General features: G+C 40.2%; 1 protein-coding gene across 1 annotated transcript in view; it reads right to left on the bottom strand.

Annotated features, from left to right (window-relative positions):
* Positions 1-458: 458 nt before the first annotated feature.
* The window catches only part of zgc:163022 (putative ferric-chelate reductase 1), a 37380-nt gene continuing 26671 nt past the window's right edge, over positions 459-11167 (bottom strand). The window contains exons 8-12 of the mRNA XM_041961951.1: positions 8558-8644; positions 2516-2607; positions 1842-1900; positions 1560-1703; positions 459-538 (exon numbers count right to left, since the gene is read on the bottom strand). Coding sequence (XP_041817885.1) covers positions 459-538; positions 1560-1703; positions 1842-1900; positions 2516-2607; positions 8558-8644 — 462 coding nt within the window. The remainder of the gene's footprint in view (positions 539-1559; positions 1704-1841; positions 1901-2515; positions 2608-8557; positions 8645-11167) is intronic.

Here is an 11167-nt window from a genome sequence, read left to right as displayed (position 1 = left end):
TCTGGGGCAGGGAGAGAGCCCACTTGGCCTATATATACACTGTCCAAATGGCTGGTCTGACTCCATTTATGAGTAGTCTATAAACTGTACTGACAACATGGAAATTGAAATACAAGAGACATTTTTTGAAAATGGCAAGATAATAACTAAATATTATAATAACAGCACTAACTTTAAAAATAGCAGAGATGTTTTTATAATATGGGATTATCATTTTTGTCTTTGCACATAATAAATGTACACATTGTTACAGACATAAACAGTAACGGTTGTGAATTACCTAAGCTGACGTGCTTACAGGGTACAACTATTTACATATACACTTAAAAAGACAAATTAGACATTAAATCAATGTGTTCAAGCATGTCATTAAAAATAAATGATAAAGTAATAAAATAAAAGTATGTATATAATAATATGCATGCAAGTAGGTTGCTTTTGCTCTATCATGTGTGGTCTTAGGACATCCCAATTCCAACCAATAGTGCCATCAAAAAGGTGATGTTTCCCAGGAAGAACAGAGCTGTCAGCAAGATAACTGTTATCTGACAAAACCATGCAATTTACATTAGAAATCAGCGGCATGTTCTTGTTTTTTTAAATTTACTTTTTGCCATTTTTGTCTTACCGTTTTTGGTTCCAAGGTATCTGTAATCCCCCCAAAAAGAGAGAAGTTTTAGAGCTGCAGCAGAATATTTAAACAATTACACATTTCTTTCAAACTAAATATTTTATATTTGTACGTGTGTGTGTTGGTGTGGTCAACACAAAAAGGACACTTAAAAATCTTTCTACTACTCTACTTGAGACAGACCCATCATAAACACAAACACAAACCCTATAACAGCAACTGCAAATGCACCTAAGCAACTGACTGACTCTGATGATCTGGTCACACCAGAAAGTGGACCAGCTACATTAATCTGCATGTCTAATCTGTGCAGTATTTGGTTCCAGAAGCTTGGTGACACAATGGCTACTCCCATGGCTAGTTGGTAAACTACTATTGCTAACCAGCTAGAAATAAATAAGTAAAGCTGATATCATGACCATTGAAGGATTGCCTGTAGAATGTACCAAATGTAGACTTACTCCAGATATACGGAGACCAGCTCATTACCAATCTCTTCAGGGGGCAGGATTGCTAGGAAGTCCCCGAGGGCTACCTCCAGTTTGAGGACTCCAGCCCAAGGTAAGCCAAACTTTTCAAAGTTTTATTTACAACCTTATTTAAAAGAAAGGCAGTTTTATTTATCCTTTGTGTTCTTGGTCTGCTTCAAGGAAGGGCTCCGTGAGCAAGAATGCTCAATGAAGGCTCATATTCAGTACAAACTAACAAATATCCTGCCAATCATCAACATTCAAAAGGCAACGTCACACATTGTCTTTGCTGCTGTTGCTCCTCAAGACCATAAATAATCACCATCATGAAAAGTTGTTTTTTTTTATTTTGTTTTATTTTTTTGTGGAATTAAAAATTAGAAATCAACCTGTTATTGATTCTCAGAAAGGTTATAGTATGTTTAAGTAGAGTCCCATGTGAACTGAAGTGTATTTACCTGTACTGTTAACCATCCATTTTAAATGGACATCCAACAGAATGTAGAACAAAGCTTCCCAGCCAACAAAACCACCCATCACTTTCAGAAGCCATTGGTCCAGAGTGCTGTCAATCAACTTCAGGCCTGTCAATATGGCTGCCACTGTGTTATGTCAGATAAAAACAGCCTTTTTAGACTTGGGTGAAGGGTTAACCGTATGTTTTCACTTGAATTTCCAAACATTTCTTATTAAAGAGCAGAAGATATTTAGGGCCTTTATCAATGCATTAAAGAGCTTACCAGATAATGCTTTTATTGCCACTCCATTTAAAGCATGTGACCAGTTGAACAGATACCTCCTGTCAAAGAAAAGAGAAAACAATATCAAATGATTAGCTGCTGAAACAAGACTGACCTCACAAGAACAACCACACTGGTCATTTGTTACTTAAACTGACCTGTGTTTATAAGCGTGCCATGTCATGCTTGATGTTTGAAGACAAAAGTTTGATGAAAAAAATGTCAGCTTAGGGTCCATTTGCTGGAGTTTTCAACCACATGGTCATCACAAGCTAATGACTGTGGCTCAGGTGTCATCCTGTGATCGAAGTTTGTAACCTAGGTCTCGTGATAATAGGTGGTTGTAAATGGGGGGAGACGATAATCACTGTGTCCGTTTAAAGATGGTCTCTGGTGTCAGATGGGAATGTCCCCCTCGATCATTCTGTTGCCATACACTAACTCCTGGTCAATGACCTCTGACCTGCGAATGCTGTAAGTGGCTTTGGTATTGGGTTCACAAACAGCTGATGCTGTCTGTTTCTGGTATTTACTCTTGTCCAGCCTCCTTTTTTTCAGTTATGTAATGTAGTGTGTGATCACATGTGAAAGCTGCACCTTTCAGTAAAAATTGCCTATTTTGTTGTTTAGATTTCAGGACTTGTTGAATCACACCCACTCATCGGGGTACATACAGTGGATGTTGTGGTCCACAGCGCATCAGAGCCAATATGGGTTGGAGGAACAAGAGGATCATAACAACGCAGCCTAACACAGGATGGGCTCCCTGCAAACAGCACACAACAACACTGATTGTCACTGACACACACCAGGCAGACTGAGAAGTGTTTACAATGTTTACATCAAATGACTAAAAAAACATATCTAGGACACTATTCACTCATTATCTGAACACTTTGATTCCTTTTTCCTTAAATACACAAAATCACCTCAAAGGAAATACTCACTCAGAAATAACTAAGGTTGTCCAGCAGCTAACTCAAACTGGCAATGGTAACAAAAGAACACAAACAATTTTCAAAAACAGAACTAGAGACACAAGAGGCAGGCGATCAGCTCGAGTGCAGGGTAATATGCAAGTGGCAAAAGGAATCATCTGGCGCAGGTCTGAGTTGCGAGGTCGCTTAAGTAGCCATGCTGATTGCGGGATGCCGAAGAGGTGAGACTAATGAGCCCTGCTGCTGAGGAGATCGTCATACATCAAAAAATCTGTTTCCATTTTTGTCTCCACTAAGCAGTCTTTTAGCATGTTGATCGCCCATGCTTAAATCTGGTCAGTCTCTGTGTCCTCAAGTCGCTTGTGGCCTAATATTGCTTCTCCTGTTGGTCCAGTGTTGATCTTTACTTTTCTTGTATTTTTTGCCGGGGACGTGTCATTCTCCAGCCACACGTGAAGTGTTTTGTCCTTTCCAAACAAATTAAAAGTAATGTTCAGAAAATGCTCCATATTTTGCCACTCAAATCAGCTGGCAATTTGTTATTGAGCTTGATACATTAACGAATTGCCCCTTTAGCCAATGACTGTTAGGAATTCCTGAGCAGGCGGTCTTCTGTCGAGAAATAAACACCACTGAATTTTGGTGATTGATCAGTCAGAACTGAGTATTTAAAAGTGCCGTGTTATAAATAAAAATGAAAAATGAAAATGAAAAAGTACAGTAACACCTTATTAAGCTGTCTCCGCCCATACAATAGCCTTGAGATTGCTTCAGGAGCAATTATGTAATTAATTCAATAATAACAATAATAATAGTAATAATAATAGTATTGCTTCATTGACAGGAAGTGGAAAAAATAGCAGATAGTTAACTTAATTGAAGGAGTCAGATCGCTAGATACACAAAGAGGTGATCTATTTCAGGATTCAAACGTATTCGGTGTTACCTGTACAAACATTTGATCAGCAACTTGACTTTGAAGTGGAAAGGCAAGTTAGAGATTTGCAAGGCCTGATGGGATTCTGTTGTTTTTTGTTTTTTGTTATTTTTCAGACTTGAAAAAACTGCACAAAAGAGGAGAGCCTTTGAGTGTATTGTAAATTTGGTATTTTATATTCTAAATTGCTAGTGTTTGTAATATGTCTGTTCAGAGCGTGATTTAGGTTAGCAAGGGTAGTTTTTGCTGATTTATTGTCTCAGTTACATTTCTTAATGCCAGTGTATTTATCTTGAGCATTACTGAGTGCTTGTCTTCCTGTGTTGAATTGAATCTGGATCAATTTGTCAGATATTCCATGGGTAGAAGGTCAAAAATTGCCTTATGCCAGTCTAGTACTGTTTTTTCCTTATTTGAAATCCATAGATTTAACAATTAAACTACCATCTGCAACTCTGATGCCTTCCAATTTGAGATAAATGGGAGACTAGCTAATGTTAAAGGTTTACCTAGATTCAAACCCAATGTACCAAATATTGCAAATGAGAAGCAAGTTGACATAATTTAGCCATTTTTTTTTTCGAATAAATGTCCTGAAGCCACAGTTTACTGTCTTGATAGTATTATTGTTTGGTAGGATTGCAAGCAAGTAGCCTGGGCAAGATATTCATCTTGATCAGAGAGAACCCATTCACAGCATTGAGAGTGGCAGAGAGGCCTGTCTTTCTAAGTTATCATGGATGTGTTTAAACAGAGGTTAATAGTTGGTTTTGTACATTTTTTGAGGCACAGCAGTAACAAATATACCTAGATTAATAAAACCTTCAATTGCCCATTGGAGGGGTGACAAACTAGGGGGTAGAGTGTGGTGCTGTTCACCCAATGGCTTTGTTTCAGATTTATTAAAATGTATTTAACATCCAGAGAAGTCACTGAATTGATTAATACATTTAAGGGTGAGGCAGTAGATATTTTTTGCTGTAAAAGAATAAAATGCTGTCTGTGTACAATGAGATCCTATGTTGCTTGGTCAATTGATATACCATCAGTATTGGGATTGGTCCTAATGGCCTCCTCCAGTGGCTCAATTGCAACAGCAAATAACAAAGGTGAAAGGAGGCACCATTGCCGCGCGGCCCTTCCAAGTAAAAAATATGAAGAGCATTTAGCATTTGTGAAAACAGCATGTAGTGGATTATGGTATAACAGCTTGACCAATTCAATAAAAGTTTTGCTAAACCAAATCCATTAAGGGTATAAAAAAAAATCCCATTCTATGTGATCAAGTGCCTTTTCTGCATCCACTGAAACGAGCATACCCTTAGTATTGTCATGCTGACCATAGTTGAATTATGTTGAGTAGCCTTCTAGCATTGTTACAAGAATTCCTTCCAGCTATGAATCCTGATTATTATTAATAATATGTGGGAGGATTATTTTAGGTAAGAGCTTGAAATAGACAAACAAACTAGTAGGACAGTAGGATGACCATTCATCCCCTGGGTTATCCTTCTTAAGAATCCTCTGGAAGTGTTTTTTTTATTATTATTATCATTAGACTTGGGAAGCGTTAGATTAGAGTATACTCCATTCTCCACTATTTGTACTGTCTCTTGTGCCTTTGTGTCCTCTGGGACGGGTTGTAACTGAATGTAATTTTGTTGCACTTGTGTAACGAAAATGAACACTTCTGATTCTGATTCTTCTGATTCTGAAGATGTATGACACTTGACTCTATCGCCCCCTAAAAAAGAAGGTAACATAAAACAAGAGGTTAGCTCTTTGGTGTACCCTAATACCCACAAATTAAAGCAAACGTCACAAAAACTTAAAAGGAAATGCCATTTGGAGGTATTTTGTTTCACCTGGTAAGACAGTCTTAAAACATACAATAAAACCCTCCGCAATGCTAGAGCAGCATATTACTCTTCACTAATAGAGGAAAATAAGAACAATCCCAGGTTTCTCTTCAGTACTGTAGCCTGGCTGACAGACAGTCATGATTCTATTGAACCATGTATTCCCTTAACCCTCAGTAGTAATGACTTCATGCACTTCTTTAATGACACAATTCTTACTATTAGAGACAGAATTCATCAACTCCTGCCATAGAAACCATAGGAGCAGCAATTAAACCTGTCATATTTTTAGACAGCTTTTCTCCAGTCGACCTACACCAACTAATCCCACCAATTTCTAAATTTTCAACCTGTATTTTGGACCCCATCCCGACCAAGCTGCTTAAAGACATTTTACCCTTAATTAGCTCGTCTTTATTAGAGATGATCATCCTGTCTCTATCAACAGGCTACGTACCACAGACCTTTGAAGCAGCTGTAATAAAACCTCTTCTTAAAAAGCCTACTCTTGATCCACAGGTTTTAGCCAATGACAGAGACATATCTCTCCTCTCCTTTCTCATTAAAATCCTTGAGAAAGCAGTTGCTAGTCAGCTGTACTTTCTACATAACAATAGTATATTTGAGGTTTTCCAGTCAGGATTTAGTGTGCATCATAGCACAGAGACAGCATTGATTAAACCTTCTAAAGCTCCTAATTGTATCAGACAAAGGACTTGTCTCTGTCCTAGTCTTGCTAGATCTTAGTGCTGCATCTGACACCGTTGAACATGGTATCCTATTACAGAGACTGGAACACTTCATTGGCATTGAGGGAACTGCGCTAAACTGCTTTAAATCCTGCTTTTCAGAATGATTTTGATTTGTAGAAGTTAATGATGACTCTTCTGTGTACGCTAAAGCCTGTCACAAAAACAAGGAAAAGAGATCATATTTCTCTTATGTCACATTTTGAATTGCTCTGCACTGGCTCACTGTAAAATCCAGAATACAATTTAACTTCTCCTTACCTACAAAGCTTTAAATGGTAAGGCACCATCTTTACTTAAAGAGCTCATAGTACCCTATTACCCCACTAGAACACTGCAATCTCAGAATGCAGTCTTACTGGTGGTTCCTAAAGTCTCTAAATCCAGAATGGAATCCAAGGCCTTTAGCTATCAAGATCTTCTCCTGTGTTGGCGTTGTGTGGTTCACTTCCTGTTTTATTCTGACCCGTTCTGGACTACTCACACTGCCTTTACACTTGGATGCCTTTGTTGTTGGATTTACTGTTTTGTTTGAAGAGACATTAAAGCCTCTGGACTTGTCATTGTGTTGACTGCTCTCTGAGTCCACTTCCTCTGTGAGCCTGTTTTTTATCCTGTATTACAGATGTTTATCCTGTATAGCCAGATGTTACGATGTTTATCCTGGATAGCCTAGTTCTTTATTTTTATTTCACTATTTTTTCTTATATTGTTATTTTGTATTGTATTTTAACCTCTTACTTGAAAGTTGTTCTTTACTAGAAAGTTGATCTCTACTTGTAAGTTGTTGATTACTTGAAAGTAGTTCTTGTTCTTATGTTGCATGCCCTTGTGTGTCCACCTTTTGAGGTGCTGGAACTGCAAATTTCTCTTTGGAGATGAATAAAGTATCTATCTATCTATCTGACAATATTAAGTGTTTTTAGCTCCTATTTACTAGGAATGTATTTTTTGCCGGGCAGTTTATTCATGCAAGGGTCTCCTATGCAATGGGATGCCTGATTGACTGAGCACAGTTCAAATCCGCTAATTTTGATAAAGCCTTTGTTATAAGATCAGGATGACCTTCTGGGACATGAACATCTAAGATTGAAAATCATAGATGTTTGATTCCTGTCGTCTTAGAGATATTTTTATCAAACATGTGCCCTTTTTTTAATAACATACCTTCCTGCATTATTCTTAATATATGATTCTAGTGTAAATTAAAGCTGTTTGTTAATATGGATACAAACCCCCCTTCTAGATGAATAGCATAAAAAAAAAACTTACCCACTCCTACCCACTCTTGCTTTTCATGTTCTGTGTCCTTTAAATGCATTTACTGAGGTAGCATTATATCTACATCCTCCTTTTTAAGATGTCAGTATTTTCTTTTCCCTTTTAATAGAAAATGTATGTATTATATTTCATGTACATAGCTGAAGTGCAAAATTAATCATGATGACATAATGACAATGACAGTGAAATGTGAAATGTAGCCAGGAGAGGCCATTGTCTTGAGTCTCTATCTACTATACTAAATAAACAAATAAAATTCAAGATAACAAAAAGGGTGAAGACCCCACCTTCAGAAGAGAAACCCTCAAAACTAGGCCTCTTTACTCTGGATGCAGCTAAGATGTTCCTGAGTCCGCAAGGTCAAGTGTAATGAGGTATTTCGTTAACAACACGTCTTCTAGACTGATGTTCCTTCAGCAATTATTGTACCACCCATCTTTATAATTCAATAGTGTGTGATATATTCAAAATAAAAGGACTAACAAAAACTAAAACTAAAACAATAGGATAATTGAGACTATGCTGCCACCTAGCAGTACAATCTGCATAAGAGGTCAATGCGGTTATAGAAATGCACTTGTCAATCATGCTCTACCACATTCAGACAAAAGAAAGAAAGACTTAACCCTCTGGCATGCTAAAACTGTACCTTGAGTCCTAGGTTGCAGTCAGATCTGTTCAAAGCCCACAGCAAAGACTGACCATGATTGTGTCATATTTTTCATGAAATATTAACATAGGCACATAGTCATGTAGCTGAGAGTTACAAGCCACAAATGTTGTTGACAAATGGCATAAGTATTTATAATAAAGTGCATTAAAAGACCAATTCCTTGTGTGTTCTAATGTCCAATGCTTTTCAATGAGAAGCAAACAGCTTTAGAAGACAAAACCTCAAAAAATATACAGCAGGAGGCTGCAAACAGATACCCAGCAGGACTGGTGTACGAACCCCAGACCAGGCCTTGACGTAGGAGAAGGAGAGGATAAAGGCAATGATTGTGACTGCTATGGACCCACTCATCACTGCAACATGGACCTGGAGGAACACAAATAGTACAACTAGTCACATATACACAGCTCAGGAGACATGCAGAAACAAATGGGTGAATAGAGGAGAAAAAAAATCACATTTCCTACTGCACTGTCTAAAGTTCACTGTCTGTTAATTTAAACACAAGATACTTGTGCTCAAAAAGAGGATTCATTGTCAGTGAAGAACCTTGGACCCCTAATCTACCTCTATACATGCCAAAGAGCAATGATTCCTAACACGTCTCTGGGGGTCAACAGGTGGATACCTCCCTTCAACGGTGTTTCGCCTACTTAGTCCCACTACACCTCCAGAGTCACCCCCCCTAGTGCCAGTTCACACTGCTCCTACACAATCCCCACAGCTGTCAGAGCGATCACCCCCAGCAGCGGACACTTCCCCCCTCCTCTCAGCACCAGCCTCCCTCCACCCCCATCACATCGGACCAGATGAGGAGACAGCTGAGGCAACTGAAGCAGAGGACCAGATGGCATCAGCTCCAGGCTGCTGGGGACCTGTGCGGATCAGCTCTGTGAGGTCCTCTGCCACCTCTACAACCTGAGCCTCAGCCTGGAGAAGGTCCCTGTCCTGTGGAAACCTCCTGTTTGATCCCGGTTCCTAAAAAAAACACACGCCAAGGAACCAGCCCACTACAGACCTGTCACCCTGACTTCCCACCTCATAAAAACCATGGAGAGGCTCCTCCTCAGCCACCCCCGTTCCATGGTGAGCTCCACTCTGGACCCGCTACAGTTTGCCTAAAGGGCCCAACATCGGGGTAGAGGGCGGCGTCATCTAACTGCTGCAGCGGGCACTTACCCACCTGGAGACCGCAGCACTGTGAGAGTCATGTTCTTTGACTCTTTGACAGACATCTGGCTGCCTGGACCATCGACTACCTCACTGACCGTCCATAGTACGTGCAGTGCGAGGCTGTGAGTCAGAGGTGGTAGTCTGCAGCATGGGAGTACCCCTGGGCACGGTCCTCTCAAATTTCCTCTTTAAGTTTGCCTAAAGGGCCCAACATCGGGGTAGACGACGGCGTCATCTACCTGCTGCAGCGGGCACTTACCCACCTGGAGACCGCAGCACTGTGAGAGTCATGTTCTTTGACTCTCTGACAGACATCTGGCTGCCTGGACCATCGACTACCTCACTGACCGTCCATAGTACGTGCAGTGCGAGGCTGTGAGTCAGAGGTGGTAGTCTGCAGCATGGAAGCACCCCTGGGCACGGTCCTCTCAAATTTCCTCTTTAACATCTACACCTCAGACTTCGTGAACTTTGTGAATTGGTGTGAGCACAACCACCTGTGCTTGAACACCAGTAAGATGAAGATGGTGGTTGACTTCAGGAGGAGGACACTACCACACTCACCAGTGAACATCTAAGGGGAGGACATTGAGACAGTGGACAGTTTCAAGTACCTGCGTGTTCACCTCAAGAATAAACTGGAGTGGTCCCACAACACTGACGCCCTGTACAAGAGGGGCCAGAGTCGCCTCCACCTCCTGAGGAGACTGAGGTCCTTCGGAGTGTGCAGACCCCTGCTCAGGACTTTTTATGACTCTGTGGTAGCCTCTGCTATCCTCGACGCTGTTGTCTGCTGGGCCCCAGGCAGCACAGAGCAGGACAGGAAGAGACTGAACAAGCTGGTCAGGAGGGCCAGCTCTGTCCTGGGCTGCCCACTGGACTATGTGGAGGAGGTGGGTGAGAGGAGTCTGTTGGCCAAGCTCACAGCCATCATGGACAACAGCTCTCACCCACTGCACTAGACTGTAGAGGAGCTGAGCAGTTCTTTCAGTGGCAGACTGAGACACCCTCAATGCAGGAAGGAGCGCTATCACAGGTCATTCATTCCCACCGCTGTCAGACTGTACAACTCCAATGTATAGTTATTATGTGCAATAACCTCTGTTATTCTCTGATTACAAGCATCCAAACATCCAAATGCACTACTGCTGGACAAAAGTCACTTTAAACTTTTACAGTTGTAATTTTTTGCTCCGTTTGTTCTTATTTGTTCTTCTCTGATTATAAACATCCAGATCCACTACTGTAAGGAAAAGGTCACTTTAAACTGTTACAGTTGTAATTTCTTTGCTCTGTTGTTGCTTATTTGCACCTTGTTCTTCCTATTGTACGTATTAGCACCCTTTTTGTTCTTATTTTGCAGCTTATTGTTCCTATTGTTCTTATTTGCAGAATGTCAATGTAAAATGTCAAAATTGATGACAAATTCTTCATACTTTACAAAAGCTGACATGATGTCTGTATTTTCTATGACAGCAATGCTACTTTGAAAGCATGTTAGTGTTTTTGTAGAGAGTGAGGAAGGATGGCATGTTATTGATAACAGGCAGATCAGTTCATTAAATGCTACTGAGTGTTGTAACGTTTTCCTTTCCCTCTTCTCGTTAGATGTCAAGCAGACATTGCATATTGTCATAAGTGGTGCAGGTGACCACAACAGATTGACAGGTCAGAGTTTAAGTTTGCCAGCCAAGGGTGGAAGTAAAGATTTTCATG

The sequence above is a fragment of the Chelmon rostratus genome, chromosome 20 (assembly GCF_017976325.1).
Source record: "Chelmon rostratus isolate fCheRos1 chromosome 20, fCheRos1.pri, whole genome shotgun sequence".
Classification (NCBI taxonomy): domain Eukaryota; kingdom Metazoa; phylum Chordata; class Actinopteri; order Chaetodontiformes; family Chaetodontidae; genus Chelmon; species Chelmon rostratus.
This window is presented reverse-complemented; position numbering and strand designations above follow the sequence as displayed.